Here is a 21,061-nt window from a genome sequence, read left to right on the forward strand (position 1 = left end):
CCCATGTCCCCTACATTGGGAGACAGATTCTTAACCACTGCGCCACCAGAAGTCCCTGTGTGCTGTTAAATTCAGTTTGATAGTGTAGTATTGAGGATTTTTCACCTTTGTTCATCAGGGATATTGGCCTGTGCTTTTTCTTGTATTTTTATCTGGTTTTGGTATCAGGGTGGTGCTACCCTCATAAAATGAGTTTGGAAGTGTTCCCACTTACTCTGTTTTTTGTAAAAGTTTTAAAAAGATAGCTATTAACCTATTTGAATGGTAGAAATAACTAATAAAGTAAAAGATAGCTATTAACCTATTTGAATGGTAGAAATAACTAATAAAGTCATCTGTTTTGGCCGTGTATTTGTTTTTCTATTCCTGACTCATTCTCCTTAATTGTTATTGGTTCCTTTCTATTTCTTAAATTTGAATAATACCAACTTAGTTTCAGTAACATACAAATACTGTTCTGTGCTTTTCAGTCCTTCCCCTTTATATTTTTATTGTTACAGATTATATCTCTAAACACAAAATTAAATCATTAAAATAGGTTTAAGATTGTTGCCTTTTAAATCATAAGGGAGCTGCATACCAAAAGTACTGTGAGTCTAGCTTTCACATTTTCCCGTAGAGAGCTTTACCAGTGCTTTCTACTTCTTCATGTTGGGGTTTTTGTTTTTGTTTTTGTACTCGAGCCTCTCACTGTTTTGGCCTCTCCCGTTGTGGAGTGCAGGCTCAGCAAACATGGCTCACGGGCCCAGCCGCTCCACGGCATGTGTGATCTTCCTGGATCGGGGCACGAACCTGTGTCCCCTGCATCGGCAGGCGGACTCTCAACCACTGCACCATCAGGGAAGCCCTCATGTTGTTTTTTTGTATTTTTGTATTTTTTTTTTTTAAAGTGACAGGTATACTTTATTAGAAGGTATTAGGTATTACTTTATAAAGATGATACAGCTTGATATCCCCAGTTTGTATCTTTTATTTTTCATTTTCTGGGGGGACGCGGGCCTCTCACTTTTGTGGCCTCTCCCGTTGCGGAGTACAGGCTCTGGATGCACAGGCTCAGCAGCCATGGCTCACAGGCCTAGCCGCTCCACGGCATGTGGGATCCTCCCTGACCGGGGCACCAACCCGTGTCCCCTGCATTGGCAGGTGGACTCTCAACCACTGCGCCACCAGGGAAGCCCCCTCATGTTGTTTTAAATTACTAGCTAATGTCCTTTTTATTTCAGCTTATAGGCTGCCCCTTTAGCAGTACTTGTAGGGCAAGTCTAATAACAAATTCCCTTAACTTTTTCTTATCTGGAAATTTCTTCATTCTTGAAGTATTATTTGCCCTACATAGAACTTCTTGGTTGATGGTTTTTTCCTTTGGCACTTTATATCTGTCATTCTCCTGCTTTCCTGATTGATTATAAATCTTATTGAAGTGCACTTCTCTGTGACAAATTGCTTCATCCTTTATGCTTTCACAGTTTTGTCTTTGGCTTTTAACAGTTTGACTGTAATGTGTCTGCATGGCTCTCTTGAAGGTTTTCCAGTTTAGAGTTTATTGCCCATGTCCTATCAGATTTGGGACATGTTCGGCCATTATTTCTTCAAATATTCTTTCTGTCTCTGTTTCCTTCTGGAACTTTTCATGTTACTATATTGGTTCACTTAATGGTGTATCACACATCCCTTAGTTTTTTCACTTTTCTTTGTTTTGTTTCTGCTCGTCATACTAGATTATTTCATTTGTTCAATACCGTATTGTTTGCCTGCTCAAATCTGCTGTTGAACACCTCTGTAGAGTTTTTTATTTCAGTTAGTTATTTTTTATACTCAGAATTTCCACTTGTCTTGCTATAATTTCTTTTTTAAAAATATTGTCAGTGTATTCATACATGATTTTTCTGTTGTGCTTTAGTTCTTGCATTGTATTTTAAGAGTGTTTTAAAATATTCATCTACAATTCTGGCTTCCTAAGGGACAGTGTCTGTCAATTAATTTTTTGTTTTTAATTGACCATACTTTCCTGTTTCCTTATGTGCTTTGTGATTTTTGTTGTTGTTGGAAACTATATATTTGAATATTATAATGTGGTAACACTGGAAATCAGATTCATCCCCTCCTTGATTATTGGAGGATTAGATTGGGTTCTGCCAGTGATTTGACTGAATACAGAGCAAATCTGTTTTGCAGATTGGATCTGTGTTAGCACAATTCTGTAACATTTTGCTCAAATCTTTATAATTCTGCTTTAGCATTCACTTCTGATTGTACTGAGACTATATATTAGCCTGAAGGTGAAAGCTTAGTGTGAAATTATGTAACTTTTAGTATATATTCTATCCTGTATGTGATTTTTTTTGTATTCTTCAGCGTTTTTTACTGGTTCTCAATATCCTAATTTCCTCCTCCTAAAAATCTCTGTCTAGTTTTTGCTCCTTTGCCTTATTTTTATTTTATGTTTCAATTATAATCTTTGCTCCTAATGGCTCTTTGGGTTTTTCTTTCATGTTAGGACGTTTTTGACTAGCACCTGCCATTTTCTGCCATGAGTGAGTTCTGAGGAAACAGAAATAAATGTTGTTCTTTTAGGACCCTTGGATAGAGTAGAACACAGTAGTGTGCAAATAAGGTTTGTTTTGCTCTATCTGGAAAAGGGGATCAGGGTCTTATATTGGGAACATGGCTGCCATCTTTAAGATCTCCAGCATGCAGGGTAGGTGGTGGGCTAACACCGGAAACTTTCTTATGACTTTCAAGTTGTTATTTTCTTGATTGAGTGCTTATTTGAAGTAAACCTTTGTTTTCCAGAATTCTGTCAGCTTTTGCTTGTTTTTTGATGTTTCTGTGGAGATAGGTACTTGGAGTTGGCTATGTTGCAGTTTTGTGTCTATTATTTTTTTCTTTCTTTTTTTAAATACCTTTAATTTTATTGGAGTATAGTTGATTTACAGTGTTGTCTTAGTGTACATCAAAGTGATTCAGTTATACATACACATACTAATTCTTTTTAAAATTCTTTTCTCATATTGGTCATTCTAGCATAATTTCTTGAGTACTGTTTTCTAATTTCAGAATTCATTTTCATTTAGGAAGTTTGTTTTAGCCTATTTTGTAAAATCTGATTAAAGTATTTAAGTAGCCCTAACTTGGCTTCCCAGTTCTTAGATTTTTGTTTTGTTAGTGGTGGTGGTGATGTGGAGGTTTTTTGTTTGTTTTGTTTTGTTTTTAAGCAACTCAATCAATTCCAAGTAAAATTTGGTATGATTTGATTTTGTGTAGGACAGTCAGGAAATATTTCACTAACTAGGCTACCTTTAATTAAATGCTGAAAGTCTAAATGAATCATTGTGTAGGTATATAGAAGGGTCAGTATATGTAAAAGTTCTGTGCACAAGTCTTCCTAACCTCTTAGACAATATGAAGAAGGTCATTGTTACTGGAGCTGAGTAAAGGGAATTTCTAGAGATGACGTAAGAGAGATGACAAATAGTATGTCTAGTTATGTAGGATTTTATAAGTCCTTGTAAGGCTTCTGATTTTATTCTTTAAGTCAGTGATTCATAACTGGAGGTGAGATTGGGAAAGTTGTTACTGGCCTCTAGTAGTTGAGGTGAATGCCACTAAATATCTACAGTTCACAGAGCTGCTTCCTTATACCCTGACTTAAGTGAAATAGGAAGTCATTGTAGGGTTTAGAATATGGGTGTTATATGTTTGACTTAACCTTTCAGGAGGGTGCTTTTATCATTAAATAAGTATCAGGAATTTGGGCAGTAACTCATTTTTATAGTGAGGTTGAGCAATGCACTCTCAGACACCTTTGAAAATTTGTTATAAGTATTCAGTCATCCTTGCAGAAAATTGTGAAGAAAGCCACCATACGTGTGGAACTTTTTAGGTAATATTTTGGAGGTTTTTAATGCCCATCTTTGTTTTTTATAAGTCAGAAGGACTCTTAAAGCCTCAGAAATACTGTAGGCTTATTATGTTTAGGCAAATCTAAGTGAACTGAGGTCAAACCAGTAATATGTGATATACTTTAATAGAGCCATTTATTATTTCTTCTTCTCTTTTTCCTCCTTCATCACTTATTAATACTTATGTGAAACAGTGTTGGTGAATAAAACCTCATACAACTTTCTAAGGTAATGAAGGGAGAGGAACAGAAGAACTGGATTTTTGACATTTGAGTAACTAATTTGGACTATAAATGCAAAGCATACAAGTACATTTACATACCACAGTATTTATGCTCTTTAATTTTGTTTTTCCTAATATGAAATTGTTGACACAAAAGTTACTAATGATTTTCCAAAAAAACAATCCAAAGGAAAGTGGTTTCTTAAGCATTATGGTTGGTGTTGGCAGAATTTTTGAATTTTTGCTCTTAAATTTTTAAGTAGAATTAGTAGGCAAGTAACATTGTTTGGAAAAATATTTGAAAGTGAGTTATAAATTGATCATCTTGGGTTTGTTTTAGTTATGCTTTGTCTTGTTCCACAAGGTTAAAAAAAAAAAAAACATGCACAGGAAAATGAATGTGGACCATAAGATAATGAAAGTAAAAGAATGAGAACTTGAAAAATTAAAGGTAGAAAAGTTAAAGTGAGGCCAAGAGGGAGCTTAATACATAGAACTTAAAATCCTTCAGATTTGCACCACAAATTTATTTCAGAGCTTTATCCCCTAGCAAGAAGACAGAAATACGGTATTTATCCATCAAAATGCTCACTCAGTCACCATTTAACATCAGACATGTGTTAAGCTCTGTTCTGGTGTCAGTGACTCTCATTAACAAAGACTGAAAGAATTCATTTAGGTCAAAAATTAATGATATCACTATTCAGTGAAATGGAAAAAATAAAGTTTAGTTTATTACTTGTAATAGTAAGGGAAAGCTATAACAGTAGAGCACATTCTCTGAGCAAAGCAGTGTGGTTTTAAGCATAAGCAGTTTTGCATAGGTGTCAGTGGGTTGACATTATTTGTAGATCCAGGTTATTCAGGTGAGACTGGGTTATTACTACTTCTCAAATAGATGATATTATACAATATAATGTTCTGGTTGTGCTCAAACTTCTGTCAGAGTCATTGGGATTGCTTATTAAAATGCAGGTTGCTGGGCCTCTCTCCCCGAATTTCTGAATTAGTAAGCATAGAGTGGGCCCAAGAATTTTTATTTCTAAGAAGTTCCCAAGTTCTTAGGTAATGCTGCTAGTCTGACAGCTGTCGGGTTTAGCTTCATCTATATTGAATTTCCACAAGTTCTTTGCCACAAAGCACTGTTCATTGAAAACAATTCTGTGGAAAACCACAAAAGACGTATACAGCTTACTGCATGGCATCTTGTATCATATCTGTTGGGGTATTTCTGTATTGTTCCAAGAGAGGTTTGAAAGGTGTCCTGCAAATATAGACATATTTTGTTCATCTGTGTTTGCTCTTTGCAAAGACTCTGAGAAATCGGTTATTAAGAAATTTTAACTCGGTAATTTCCAGCTTATTTAGGTATAATGTGAGGTTTTACTCTAAGAAAAGTAACTTAACTTATGTATCTGTTGTGTTGCTGACTAACTGCTAATGGTGGATTACCTTGTAGTTTTACCATTAATTTATCTCCTCTGTTAAAGGTAAAACCAATGTTGGAATAATTTATTGTTGTTTTTATTCATGAGAACAACTCATTAAATAGAAAATGTTTTTATTTCAGAACTGTTCGTCAGTTGGCACAGGAGCAGTTTTTTCTAATGTGCACCAGATGTTGCATGGGACACAGGCCTCTGCTTTTCTTCATTACTCTGCTCTTTACCATTTTGGGGGTGAGACATTTTTTAATGAACTTATCAGTATGATTCATTCTTAAATGAGGAAAATTCAGGAAACTGGTTTTAGATTTTATTTAAAAATTAGGTTATGTTTAATAATGAATCTTTCCCATTATTTTCTTTACTGTTTATAGATTGGTTTCTATTTGTTTTTTTATAAATCCTTAAGGGAAAAATACACCACCTTCTTTGAAAAATAGAAATCAAAGGTCTTATTCTTTTAATATCATTGTATAAGTTATTGCCACATTGTATAAGGTAATTTACCAGTTCTCTGAGATTTTAAAAAAATTAATATGGGGATTCCCTGGTGGCATAGTGGTTAAGAATCCGCCTGCCAATGCAGGGGACATGGGTTCAAGCCCTGGTCCAGGAAGATCCTACATGCCAGGGAGCAACTAAGCCCATGCGCCACAACTACTGAGCCTGCGCTCTAGAGCCCGTGAGCCACAACTTCTGAGCCCGTGTGCCACAACTACTGAAGCTCGTGCACCCAGAGCCCATGCTCCGCAACAAGAGAAGCCACTGCAGTGAGAAGTCTGCACCCTGCAACAAAGAGTAGACCCTGCTCACTGCAACTAGAGAAAGCCCATGCACAGCAATGAAGACCCAACGCAGCCAAAAATAAATAAATAAATAAAAATTTTAAGTTAATATGAATTTGAGCATGGACTTGTGGATTCATATTGTTTCAATTATTCTTTTTCAGAGCACAGCACGACAGAGAGGTAAACATTCAGGTGACTATTTCACTCTTCTACAACACCTTCTTAATTATGCTTTCAACAGTAATATTAATGTACCCAATGCTGAAGTTCTTCTCAACAATGAAATTGATTGGCTCAAAAGAATTAGGGTAAGTTTTATAATATTCCATTTATTACACTATTAAATTATTTTTCTTATTAAAAGCGGGTTTATTGTTTTGAGTATTTATGTTAAGCTGGAAAAAAAAAACCTGGGAGGTAATAGAACAAACAAAATATATACTTTTCATCGGTGAACTAATAACTCATGATTCATAGAAAGAAGGTACAACTAGATTTGTATAAATGCCTTACTTTATAGTTGGGACTTAGAATGCTGATGTTCGCTTTCCTCCAAATCGGTATTTTTTAAAATTTTTTGCAAATTATAATCATATTTAATAAGGATTCTATAAAACTTTTTAAATAAGTATCCGATAGGTTAGTATTTACATTTCATGATTTGCTTTTTATATATACAGAGTTCTATGAGAATACATTTCTGAAATATGTAGTTTTTGGCCTTCAGATTAGCATTCTCCTAAAACCTACTTCTAGAATTTCTCAACCTTGGCACCATTAATATTTTGGACCAGGTATTCTTTTTTTTTTTTTTTTTTTTTTTTTTTTGCGGTACGCGGGCCTCCCACTGTTATGGCCTCTCCTGCTGCGGAGTGCAGGCTCAGTGGCCACGGCTCACGGGCCCAGCTGCTCTGCGGCACGTGGGATCTTCCCAGACCGGGGCACGAACCCACGTACCCTGTATCGGCAGGAAGACTGTCAACCACTGCGCCACCAGGGAAGCCCTGGACCAGGTATTCTTGTTTTGAGGAACTGTGCTATGTCTTACAGGATGTTGAGCAGTACTCCCAGCTTCTGATCAGTAGACTGTGTTTTAATAATTCCACTTTCTTCCAAGTTGTGAAAACCAGAAATATCTCAAGAGACAATGCATGTACTCTAGGGCAAAATTGCTCTCATTTAATGAGATAGAGTTCTATAGAAGAAATAAGAAACTACCTGAATGAAAAGGTTTGGCAACATTGTATCTGAGTCATCACTGTCCTACAGCTCTGTTTTGTTCTGATCTTTTTTGTCCTCTTTTCTGTAAGTTAGGCCTATAATATTTTTCCTTTGACAGGATAATGTTAAAAACACAGGTGAAACAGGTGTTGAAGAGCCGATCTTGGAAGGCCACCTTGGGGTAACAAAAGAGTTGCTGGCCTTTCTAACGCCTGAGAAAAAGTATCATGTTGGTTGTGAGAAAGGAGGTGCTAATCTCATTAAAGTAAGTCCTATTTAGTACTAACTAGTTATCATGAACTTTTGAATGTCTATTAGCAGATCTATCTGATTAAGTTCTATACTATTTCATCTTTAAGATATCTTGGCCTTTTTTCTTAATTGTTGTCTCATAAAAACCTTTATATCTGTGAAAGTTACGGTAATTTTTAAGTAAATGTGTACCTCCCTTTATTCAAGAGTTTGTTTAATTAATTTAATCAAAGTTCAGGGAAGAAAGTTCAGATGAAATGTTTCAGAAAGTTAACAAGCAGCATTAAATTGACTTTGCTGTTTAGTAAATCTGAATTTTTATTTGATCAGACTTTAAAGTGAAAACTATCTTACAAGACTGTTTATTTTTTACATATATTTGTTAAGTGAATTTCTTCAAGTATGTCTTATAATTCAAGGAAAAGAGTGTCATTTGATGTTTTTTATTTAAAATGCATTAATTTCAGTTCATATTTGATTAGAGGAGTAGATTTATTTGGAATATATTTTTTCTTAAATAATAGCTTTTTAAAATATTTTAATATTCAGAAAATTGAGTATGTTTATTAATTATGGTCAGTAGTTTTTTGAAATATAATTTTATTTTATTTGAAAATCCAAAATTGTATTTGAGATAATAAGATATTTAATTGTATCAAACAAATAAGTAGAAGACTATTTCCTTCCAAGGGACATTTTTTCCTAAAGTAAATATTATTGCTAACAATATGTGATCTGTTTTTTTCAACTCTTTAGGAATTAATTGATGATTTCATCTTTCCTGCCTCCAAAGTTTACCTGCATTGTATGAGAAGTGGAGAACTACCAGCTGAGCAGGCTATCCCAGTCTGTAGTTCACCAGCTACCATCAGTGCTGGGTTTGAACTACTTGTAGCATTAGCTGTTGGCTGTGTAAGGAATCTCAAACAGATAGTAGACTGTTTGACTGAAATGTATTACATAGGCACAGCAATAACTAGTAAGTATTTTAACTTGGAAAGCTGTTTCTGTTGGTTAATAATATTTCTGTGTTTAAAATTTTGGGTTTTTTCTTTAGGAAAACGTTTAACCTGTGTTTGTGTTTAGCAACTGGTATAATGATTTTTATAATCATATATAATTGAGACCATTGTGACCACAGAACCTCTATACAGAAAAATTTCCAAATGTACATTTAAATGTCTTCCTGTAGATGATTCAGGTAACTTGACAAAATGCTTTATTTCATCATATATGAAATAAAATCCAAATTCCAGGATAATAAGCCAGATTTGATGCTACAGGCTTTTATACTTAAAACTTAAAATGCGTGACATGCATTGGAAAGATTTTCAGCGTCTCACTTAGAGGTTCCTTAATGATACTTTGATCTGACTTTTAAGAAAGCTGTAGTTTTGAAGATCAGAATGTGAGAAGATAACATTTTTGTGCTTTTTATTTTTTTCTTAATTAATGCCAACATCAGTCCCATGAAGTAGGAAGCTGTCTTTAGATCTTGTAAGAACTGAAACTCAAAAGGGAGGAGTGTAAGTAAAAATAACAGAAAATAAGATCATAAAATCAAATTAATTTGAAGAGAAAACCAAGGCATGGCAATGTAATGTACAGTATCCAATACTAATCCTTTAAGAACATCTGAAATTATCTTTCTTATGCCGTCTTTTAGAGTGTAAATAAGTTTTCAGTCACATTTTAGGAGTTTCTAACTGAACTTACTTATTTGTAGTGTGGAATCTACATAAAGAGAGGAGATTCTTGAAAACTTTTTTTTAAATAACTTATTTAGATTAAGAATTTCATGGTTATATTATTCACATATAAAAGAAGGTGTATAACTAAACATATTAACTCCCTACCCAGTCCTGGTTCAGAGATTGTCTGTACATGCAAGTTGTACCTATGGATAGCTCTTTGCTTAGTTTTTTTCCTTTTAACATAAAAAGGAATATGCTGAACACAGGGTTCTTCATTTTGTTTTATTTGTTTTACATTTAGTAATATATCTATCACCATAATAAAGATCTATGTAATTCAGTTATTGGCTGTATAATTTGCAGTTCAGTATACTTTATGTAATCCATCTCCAAGTTAGTGATTAATGTTTAGGTTATTTTTGGTTACATGGTAGGTGGCAAGGCTTATAAAGTGATTTACAGTTCTCACAGACCTTTCAAATATACTGTCTCATTGGCTCCTGAAAATATTATAAAACTGGGTATAGGCAAAGTAGTTTTTAATGTTACCGTGTTATAAGGAAGGAAACATATTCATGCAAAAGTTAAAGTTTTTGTGATGTGGAACTATGGCTTGAACCTTAAGTGATCTTAAATCACTTTAATATATCATTAATTATTTTATAATTTAATATATAAAATAGGTAATTAAAACTAAAAATTTCTAATGTATAAAGTCACATGGCTTTTTGTTGTTGTTTTGAATGACTTTATTGAGATATAATTTACCTACAATAAAGTTCACTTTTTTGTATGTAAGCGTACAACTTCAGTGGTTTTTAGTCTACTTCTGGAGTTTTGCAACCATCACTTAATCTAATTTCAGAACATTTTCATTATCCCCAAAAGAATTTTTGTGCCCTTTACCAATCACTCTAATCTTCTTCTGCTACCTGTTCCTTCCACCTCAGCCTTACGCAGTACTAGTTTTTTCCCCTATAAATTAGCTTATTCTGGATATTCCATATAAGCAGAGTCATAAAATATGTAGTCGTTCATGACTCCCTTCTTTCACCTAGCATAATGTTTTCAGTGTTCATCCATGTTGTAGTATATGTCAGAATTGTATTCTTGTTCCTTTTTGTTGCTGAATAATAGTACATTGTATAGATATATACTGAGTTTAATTTATCCATTTATCAGCTGATGAACATGTGGGTTTTTTTTTAAATCCACCTTTTTTACTATTGTGAAGAACGCTGCTATGAACATCCATGTGCATGTTTCGTGTAGATATATTTTTTCATTTCTTTTGAATACATACATTGGAGTAAAATTGCTGAATCATATGGTAACTGCATGGAGAGCTGCCAAACTTTTTTGCATGTTGCATGTCTCATCTTCATTTTACATACCCCACCAACATGTTGGAGAATCCCAATGCTTTTTATTGTCTGTTTTTATTATTTTATTATTATTTTTTTTGTGGTACACGGGCCTCTCAATGTTGTGGCCCTTCCCGTTGTGGAGCACAGGCTCCGGACGCTCAGGCTCAGCGGCCATGGCTCACGGGCCCAGCCGCTTCGCGGCATATGGGATCTTCCTGGACCAGGGCACAAACCCGTGTCCCCTGCATCAGCAGGCGGACTCTCAACCACTGTGCCACCAGGGAAGCCCTATTTTTTTAACTTTTAAAATTATTCTGGTGGGTGTGAAATTGTAATGTTTTTATTTAAAGTTTTGATCACAGTGTATTGAAAGTACTTAAAGCAAAGACAATGGTTATCCCAAGAAATTTGTAATACCATCTTATATGTCTCTCTAAGAAGACTATCATAAAAGCAACTCAGTACTTCTATATTAAAGATCTGTATAGTGGCGTATATTATTAAAATAATGTACTCTCTTGGTGTACTCTCTTTCAATGTGCTGATTTTAGTTTGTCAGTAGAACAGAGCTGCCAGTGGACAGAATCATTATTTTCATGTTATGAGGATCTTTTTGTCTTCTCTTAGCTTGTGAAGCACTTACTGAGTGGGAATATCTACCACCTGTTGGGCCCCGCCCACCAAAAGGATTTGTGGGACTTAAAAATGCTGGTGCTACTTGTTACATGAATTCTGTGATCCAGCAGCTGTACATGATTCCTTCCATCAGGAACAGTATTCTTGCAATCGAAGGACCAGGTAGTGATACAGATGATGATATGTTCAGTGATGAGAAGCAGGACAGTGAGGTAAGTTTTAAGTATAAATTCTTTTTGTGTGTGTTGCAAGATATTCATAACAGATACTGTTTTTCTGTCTTAGAATACTGTACTTATCATAGGATTTTTTTGAAGTACATTTGATGATAGAACAAAAATCTCTGAGCTACTGTCTCTGGCACGTTATAGTACTCATTATATAATGGACTTTAAACTGCAAGTTGATAATCTTTGTCACACATTTTCTGTTTTTTAAAAGCAGCAGTTAATGTAGTCATGTTTTGTGGGACATGGTAAGTATAATTTGGTGTTTATAAAGTGATAAATATCTTCATTTAAAGTAATGAAATGATGTTTTCATCCTTTAACTTTTCAAAGTAATGATTCCATTTAATTGATTCCACATCTTGTATCATTTACCATTTTTATAATCTGTGCTTATTCTTGGGCTACTTTAAATATTTTTCTCAGATAATGTTTTCTTCTGATAAGGAAACAAAATTTGTCTGCTAGTTTAATGCTACATAGTGTTATTAATAGTATTACATAACAAGAGTAGATAATCAGGCTCCCTATCAAGAGTAACCAGTGCAGGGCTTCCCTGGTGGTGCAGTGGTTGAGAGTCCACCTGCCGATGCAGGAGACACAGGTTCGTGCCCCGGTCCGGGAAGATCCCACATGCCGCGGAGCGGCTAAGCCCATGAGCCATGGCCGCTGAGCCTGCGCGTCCGGAGCCTGTGCTCTGCAACAGGAGAGGCCACAACAGTGAGAAGCCTGCGTACAGCAAAAAAAAAAAAAAAGTGTCCAGTGCAGAACAAAGTAACAGAAAAGCTGGGTTTCAGTGGCAGGTCAGAGTACATGTAATTAAAATGTAACTCTTAAGTACATAAATACAGAGGACTTTTGGTTATGTTTATACAGAAACTTTTTTTTTTAAATCTTTCACTTTTTCATTCACATAAGTTTCTAGGAATTAATTGAAAAGACAGAATATTCCAAATGTGAATGCTTTTCCTCTCATTCCTATGTTTCTTTCCTTCTCTCTCCAAGACTAGATTGGCTCTAGAGTAGTGGTCCATCACTTAGAGATATTCTACTTTTCTTAGAATCGCCATATGGGGTACACACACCAATACTTGATTAACAACCACTGTTGGAAAGAAAATTGGAATTTTAAATACCTAGTTCTGTAGCCCATGTTACTGCTAGGATGCCAAGTTAAACATGAACATGAGGGACTTCCCAGGTGGTCCAGTGGTAAAAGAATCCGCCTTGCAATGCACGGGACACAGGTTTGATCCCTGTTCAGGGAACTAAGATCCCACATGCCGCAGGGCACCTAAGTCCACGTGCCCTGGAGGCTGCGCGCCACAACTAGAGAAGAGAAAACACATATGTCACAACTAGAGAGAAGCCCAAGCACCACAACAAAGACCCCGCTTGCCACAACAAAAGATCTGACACGGGCATAAATAAATAATCAGTCTTTAAAAAAATATACATGACTAGTCATACTCTAAAAAAGAAAGTAAGGCAGAAAAAAACACTAGAATTTCAAATTATGCATCTACCTTTACTCTTTGATCCATGTGCTATATGTTGTCTCACCACGATAGTGTGGTTATCTGCCTGTTTACCAGTTTCTTTTCCTGCACTGTGAGTTTTTCAAGGGCAGGAACTGGGTATTTACTTTCCTACCATAAGCCTCAGATGCAGAGCAAAGAATATAAAAAGATACTCAGTTTTCTGTAAACTAAATTCTTCTTTGTAGAGTGATTAAGGCTTTTAGAGCTCTGTCTATGGTTCTTTCTGTACTTACTGAGTATTAATAATTCACATCATGTCACATAATTTATCTCATATAATCTGTGAAGAATGCGTTATCTCACAAGAAAATACTGAATCCTAGAAAGGCTAAGTAGCTTATTTCCCCAGAGTTTTTTGTATAAAGCACTCAGTTGTCTCCAGTCTAGTCTACTCAACTAAACCTTTGTCTCTTACACTGTCTCCAAAAAATATTATGGTTTTTAATGCTTTTTTCAATGGTAACCCTCCTGTGAATTTGTGAGGGTAAGCACTAATATTAACAAAATGAATGTTAAGTGCTTTAGATATTTGGAGTATAAAATAACACAAACCATTTTTCATTTATATGCATTTGTCTCAACTTATTTCACTATACCTTTAAAGTTAAATTAGATCATCGATGATATTTTTTTCACCTTCAGAGTAATGTTGATCCCCGAGATGATGTATTTGGATACCCTCATCAGTTTGAAGACAAAACAGCATTAAGTAAAACAGAAGATAGGAAAGAGTACAATATTGGTGTTTTGAGACACCTTCAGGTCATCTTTGGTCATTTAGCTGCTTCCCGGCTGCAATACTATGTGCCCAGAGGATTTTGGAAACAGTTCAGGTAAATTATGGGTGAATGATGATTTCAGTTTTATAAAAATCTCAGTATACTGAGTCAGGGTGGGGGTTATTTTGTTTGCATTTTTGTTTGCTTGTCTGCTGTTGCCAATAAAGAAGCTAGGTACTTTGCCCTGGAAAATGTCCCACAGTCTGGATTTTCCTAATTGCGTTCTGGTGTTGTTTTTCAGTATTCTCTTTGTCTCCATCCCTGTATTTTTTAGGTTTGCAGGTCATATGGTCTGTCACACCTACTCAACTCTACTGTTACAACAAGAAAGCAACCATAAACAAATACATAAATGAATAAGGTGTGGCTCTGTTACAATAAAGCTCTGTTTATGGACACTGCAATTTGAAATTCATATTGTTTTCACTTGTCATGAAATACTATTTTGACTTTTTTTTTCAGTTATTTAGTATATATAAAACCGTTCTTAGCTCTGGGATGCAATGTAGGCAATGGACTGGACTCAACTCATGGGCTATACTTAACCATGATTAAGAGGCTTGAGCAGATTCAAGTATGTTATTCCCCATTTGCAGTGGGTAATACTGTTTAATAGATGGTGATTTAATTTCCTTCGGGAAGATATAAAATGTGTATATTTCTGTTTGTGATATGAAAGAGCCACTTAGTCGTCATAAATAGAAGTGTCCCTCATGAGTTAGATAACTAACCTTAACATACATATCTACATGAAAACTAGGATAGATACTATTTTATTTTTCCTTTTATGTTTATAAAGTAATCATACAGCTTCTTAGCATCCTACTCAAGTGACCAATAAAGTTTGTTCTATTTTTATATTTTAAAAGTTCAATTACATTTTGATGTCATTTCTTTTTTTTTCACAAATTTTATCGAGACCTATTTTTTGTCATTCCCACTACAGCTGTAACTACACAGCTCTATTGTCTAGAACAAGGCTCCAGTCTTTTATAGGAGTTTAGAATTACATCAGCAGAGTAACTCCTATGTAAACTTGAGGTGGGTAAGCAAAGGGATCACCTGACTTCTGGGTCACCTCTGTTTCAGTCAGGGTAGTACCCTTTTTATATATATTAGGATATCACTTAGATTTCTTTTGAAACTCACAGATTTATAGTATGGTAACCCCCATTATCTTTCAGCATAACTTTATGTATTCTACAAATTAAACTCTCAACCTCGGTCATAAGAGCGATTTGCGTTTATAACATTTCCTACCAGATATGTACCTTTGCTCTTTCAGTTCTGTCACCTAGCAAATACCTCTCTCTTTTCTCTACCTGTTACTGTACCAATTTTTTTCATACCTTTATCCTGACTCAAGATTTTCTTTTGTATTCTAGTCAACGTTTGTGTTCTTGTTCTTCCAGATTACTATACTATGAGCGTTTATCTTAACATCTTTCACTCAATTATTTGTATGTGTGCATGTATATATAATTAAATAGCAAAACTGTATAACATACATGTATGTATCTGTATCTACATATTTCTACCTATAGATATAGCTAGATATATAGGTGTGTATAGTTTTCCTCATAATACAAAATTACAATGTTTGTATTTAAATGTTCTAAATCATAATGTGTACTTAAATATGATATGTTTATGATTTTTGTCTTCACACTCACTCCCTCCATACGATGGTGGAAAGCTCACAGCACTTTTGTACTACCTATAATCATTAAGAGACACACAGTGTGGTCTTAATGTGTTTTTTCTTTTTGGCAAAGTTTATATAAAATTCACCATTGTAACCATTTAAAAGTATACAGTTCAGTGACACATATTACATTCAGAATGTTTGTATGATCACTAGTACCATCATCCCACTATCTTTTTCCAGAATATTCTCATCATCCAGAAAGAAACTCCCATGCCTATTAAAGAGTCATTCCCTGTCTCCCCTTCTTGCAACCAAAAAAAATATAGCATTCTGCGTACTGATTTGCCTGTTTTTAGTATTTTAAATAAATTCAATCACACAGTATGGTATATGGGGTATAGTTTCTTTAAGCATATATTTAAGGTGCATCCATATTCTAGTATGTATCAGAACTTCGTTTCATGGCTGATTGATAATCCATTGTTTATGAATACTCCATATTTTTGGTGATGCACTCATCAATTGATGGATCTTTGGATGGTCTCCATCTTTTAGCTATTGTGAATAGTACAGTACTTCCATGAGCAGTCATACTGTATAAGTTTTTGTGTGGACTTAATTTTTTTAATTTCTTTTAATATATATCTAGCAGTGCAGTTGTTGGATCATATGGCAATTATGTGTTTAACCTTTTGAGGAATCACTGAACTCTTCCACATCCCTTATACCATTTTACTTTCCCACCAGCAGAGTATGAGGGTTACAGGTTTTCAACATGCATGCTAATATATGTGGGGGTTTTGTGTTGTTTAGGTTTTGGTTTTTTGGTATATGTTGTTTTTTTGTTTTTGTTTTTTATTTTTAATTACAGCCTTTCAAGTGGGTATGAAGTGGTTTATCATTGTGGTTTTAATATGTATTTCCCTAATGACTAGTAATGTTGAGCATCTTGTCATATGTCTATTGGGCTTTGACAATTTGTGTATTTTGTTGAGGAACATGTATATTCAAGTACATTGTCTTTTTGTTGTTTTATAACAGTTCTTTCTATACATACTAGGTTTTTATTATAAATGATTTACAAATATTTTCTTCCCATCTTGTCTTTTCACTTTAAATTTTGATGAAATTGTTTTTACCTATTTTTTCTTTCTACTCCTGTTTACTAATTGTTTTACTGTGGTAAAATATATGAAACAAAAATGTACCATTTTAAATGTTTTCAAGTTTATAGTTCAGTGGCACTAGGTATGTACTTTCATACTGTGTGTACCGCCATCCATCTTAAGAACTTTTTTCATCTTCCTAAGTTGAAATTCTGTATGCATTAATAACCCTCCATACTGATTTTTAGGTGTTGATTTTTAAATCTCTCAACTTCACTGAATTTGCCAAATTCTAGCAGATTTTGGTTGAATCTTGAGGCTTTCCCATTTGGATGCCTTTATTTCTTACTCTTGCCTAGTTTGGTCTGACTAGAACTTGTAGTGCTGTATTGATAAAAGTGAAGAAAACAGGCATCCTTACCCTTATTCCTGATCTTGGAGGGTAGGTTTGAGTCTTTCATCATTACACCTTTACTAAATGGACCAAATACCTAAACATAAGAGATAAGCTGTAAGACTTTTAAAAGAAAAAGTGGGGGAAAAAGCTTCATGACACTGGATTTGGCAGTGGTTTCTTGGGCTAACACTAAAGTCATAGTGGTACGACCAAAAAACAAAAAGGTTGGACTTCCCTGGTGGTGCAGTGGTTAAGAATCTGCCTGCCCATGCAGGGGACACGGGTTCGAGCCCTGGTCCAGGAAGATCCCACGTGCCACGGAGCAACTAAGCCCACAAGCCTAAACTACTGAGTCCACGTGCCACAAACTGAAGCCTATGCGCCTAGAGCCCGTGCTCCTCAACAGGAGAGGCCACTGCACTGGGAGGCCCACACACTGCAATGAAGAGTGGCCCCTGCTCGCCACAACTAGAGAAAGCCCACAAGCAACAACAAAGACCCAACACAGCTATAAATAAATAAATAAATTTATTTAAAAAAAAAAAAGGTTAAAGAATGAGATCATTCAGTGCTGACCAGGATGCAAAGAATATGGGTCACCTATTGCTGATGTGAGTGTAAAGCAATAAAATAGGTGATTTCTCCAATTATCTCAAAACTAATTTTTAAAAAATATAAAATGGTAGGAAAAAGTAAACTATAATCACTAATACAAAGAAAGTTAAAAGAGGGGCTTCCCTGGTGGCACAGTGGTTGGGAGTCTACCTGCCAACTCAGGGGACACGGGTTCATGCCCCGGTCCGGGAAGTTCCCACATGCCACAGAGTGGCTGGGCCCGTGAGCCATGGTCGCTGAGCCTGCGTGTCCGGAGCCTATGCTCCGCAACAGGAGAGGCCACAACAGTGAGAGGCCCGAGTACGGCAAAAAAAACCAAAAGTTAAGAAAACAAATTCATGTAACTTCAAAAAAGAGTATTTTGATTGGGTTACTGTGAAGCTTTAAAAAGTTGGTTTCAAGGAAATAGGGGTCCAGAAGGGTTTGACTACTGACATAGTAGCATTGCAAAATTTGGTGGGGAATTGAGGTACGGTTTAGTATATTGATAGTGGTGGTGGTTACACAACTGCCTGTGATTTGTAAAGATCACATAGCGTGCTCCAAAAAGATTGAATGTTACTCTATGTAAATTTAAAATTAATTTTTTTAAATCAGTAGCCAATTTTTTAAATTGTAAAAGCACACCACACACACAAAAGAAAATAAACCTCCTTAGCAGGTTTAAAATTTTGCCTTGTCTCTTGCTAAAAATGAATGTATTTCTATTATTTATACCTATTATTATACCTATTATTAATAATAGGTATATTATTAATAATAGGTATATTATTCTGTAAATATTAAATTAGATGTTGTTTTAGATCTCCTAGCATGACTTGGCTTTTACAGCAGTGGTTCTCATCTTGTGTACACAATTGAAAGGCTTGGTTGACTTAAGTTTTAAGTCCATTCAGATTACAGAAAATACATTCACTCTAGAACAGAGCAAATGTTTCTCTTTTCATTTGGAAAAATCACTTTAGTTAGGAATAAATGGTTGTGAACTTTGCAATATAGCCCCCCAAATTTAAGCAGAATTAAATAACAAAGTAGTCGTTACAACTATATAAGACTGTTTTCCTTCTCATGTTAATGCTCTCTTTACTTGAATTCAAAATACATGACTATACTGCTTCATAAAGGAAGCACCATTCTGAGTGCCTGGCACTGTAGTACCAATTTTACTATGAGCTTCACTTCCATTACTATAGCCACCCAATACATAACATGCATTGGTTTACCTCTGCTTCCTGTGTAAATGGATAAAGCCTCAACTTACATTTCTAATGTCATTGTCATTTTTGTTGTTTAGAAAAATAAAATACAGATATTCTGGGGATGGAGACTACAATTTGTTCCGTTTTTTTCTCTTAGGCTTTGGGGTGAACCTGTTAATCTTCGTGAACAACACGATGCCTTAGAGTTTTTTAATTCTTTGGTGGATAGTTTAGATGAAGCTTTAAAAGCTTTAGGACATCCAGCTGTGCTAAGTCAAGTCCTGGGAGGTTCCTTTGCTGATCAGAAGATTTGCCAAGGCTGCCCACATAGGTAAATGCTAATTGATGTTTTTAATATGTACTTTATATGGGTCTTTCTTTTTTTAATAGTATAAATAAAATTTTTACCAATACATATGTATGAAAGCAGAGAGTACCAAATATTACATTCTTATGCTATACCCCACTGTTCTGTGGGTTGTTTTTTTTTCAGTAGCATTTAGTTCTTGTTACTCTCAGTATCTCATTATTTTTCTCTTACATTCTTATATTTTTTCATATCCGAGGAAATAAAATGGAATTTTTTTCATAAATCTACAGTTATTATAAAGATATTTACCTGGCTGTTATAGTGAAAATAATCATTGAAATGTCTACAATACAGTAACTTTAGGGAATTCTCCGGTAGTTCAGTGGTTAAGACTCGGCACTTCCAATGCAGGGGGCACAGGTTTGATCCCTGGTTGGAGAGCTAAGATGCTGCAAGCTGGGCGGAGCGGCAAAGAAAAAAAAAACCCTCGTGAGTGAAACCTGGCATATAGTAAGCACTAATTAAATGTTAGTTATCTATAGTACACTTCCCTGGGTGTTTGGAGTTCAGTTAGTTACCCAACACCTTTTAAAAATATATATAAATAAACAAGCAAACAAACAGTAACTTTAGAAGATAACTGGTAGGTCTGGAATTTTCTGTAGAAATTTAAAATTACCATCGATTACCATTCATGAGTTATGTTAGGTATGTTTGCACATCAGATCATTTCCAAGAGTTGACAAGACATTTTTCTGTGTTTTGGAGCAAATTAGAAGAGATTGATTTATTATGGGTTCCTAATGAAAATAATTAAAGAGTTCTTGGTTATTAGTATTAATAGTTCAGAAGGTTTAACGATGGACACTCATATCATGCCTATTGTGTGGGACTTCTTGTTACACATTCACATAACACAGAAAGGAAATTCTTTCTCACCCAAATAATCAAAATAAGATAGTATTTTCTAAAAGCTACTCTAGGGACTTTCCTGGTAGCACAGTGGTTAAGAATCCACCAGCCATTTCAGGGGACACAGGTTCGATTCCTGGTCTGGGAAGATCCCACATGCCATGGAGAAACTAAACCCATGTGCCACAACCGCTGAGCCTGCTCTAGAGCCCGCGTGCCACAGCTATTGAAGCCCAAGTGCCTAGAGCCCATGCTCCACAACAAGAGAAGCTACCTCAATGAGGTGCCCATGCACCACAATGAAGAGTAGCCTCCACTCGCTGCAACTAGAGAGAGCCCATGCGCAGCAACAAAGACCCAGTGCAGCCAAAAGTTAATTAATTAATTTAATTAAAATAAAAGTCACTCTGTTATTCTGTAAACATTAGTTTGGTGTAGTGGATAAAGCAGATTTCTTTGAAATTAGGGAAATGAGTTGGGGAAAGGTAATCTCACATAAATGAAAAACTCTTAACCATGTTACAGCGCCATTAATTTGGAAGATGGGGAGTCATTTATTCACCTAGCTTGGCCAACTTTGTATTCTTATGAAAGATACTTTACATTAGGTGAACAATAAAAATCCAACTCTTCGTCATGTGTTCTTATCAGTCCTCTTTAGTCAGAGTTACTTGTGAATTCTTTTGCTCTGCCAAATGGAAGTGTCCTGTGGAAATGAAGTACACATTCCAACAAAATTAGTCTTCCTAGACATTTTAGGAGTATGTAAGAGTCTCAAGTCTTTCTAGTATTATAGAAC

General features: G+C 35.2%; 1 protein-coding gene across 1 annotated transcript in view; it reads left to right on the forward strand.

Annotated features, from left to right (window-relative positions):
- The window catches only part of LOC114906433 (probable ubiquitin carboxyl-terminal hydrolase FAF-X), a 140,464-nt gene that overhangs the window by 101,717 nt on the left and 17,686 nt on the right, over nt 1–21,061 (forward strand). The window contains exons 26-32 of the mRNA XM_029241229.1: nt 5,696–5,804; nt 6,520–6,666; nt 7,698–7,844; nt 8,588–8,810; nt 11,520–11,740; nt 13,939–14,129; nt 19,198–19,371. Of these exons, the coding sequence (XP_029097062.1) occupies nt 5,696–5,804; nt 6,520–6,666; nt 7,698–7,844; nt 8,588–8,810; nt 11,520–11,740; nt 13,939–14,129; nt 19,198–19,371 (1,212 nt within the window). The remainder of the gene's footprint in view (nt 1–5,695; nt 5,805–6,519; nt 6,667–7,697; nt 7,845–8,587; nt 8,811–11,519; nt 11,741–13,938; nt 14,130–19,197; nt 19,372–21,061) is intronic.

This window comes from Monodon monoceros, unplaced genomic scaffold (genome assembly GCF_005190385.1).
Source record: "Monodon monoceros isolate NGI ecotype Baffin Bay Population unplaced genomic scaffold, NGI_Narwhal_1 Super_Scaffold_22, whole genome shotgun sequence".
Lineage (NCBI taxonomy): Eukaryota > Metazoa > Chordata > Mammalia > Artiodactyla > Monodontidae > Monodon > Monodon monoceros.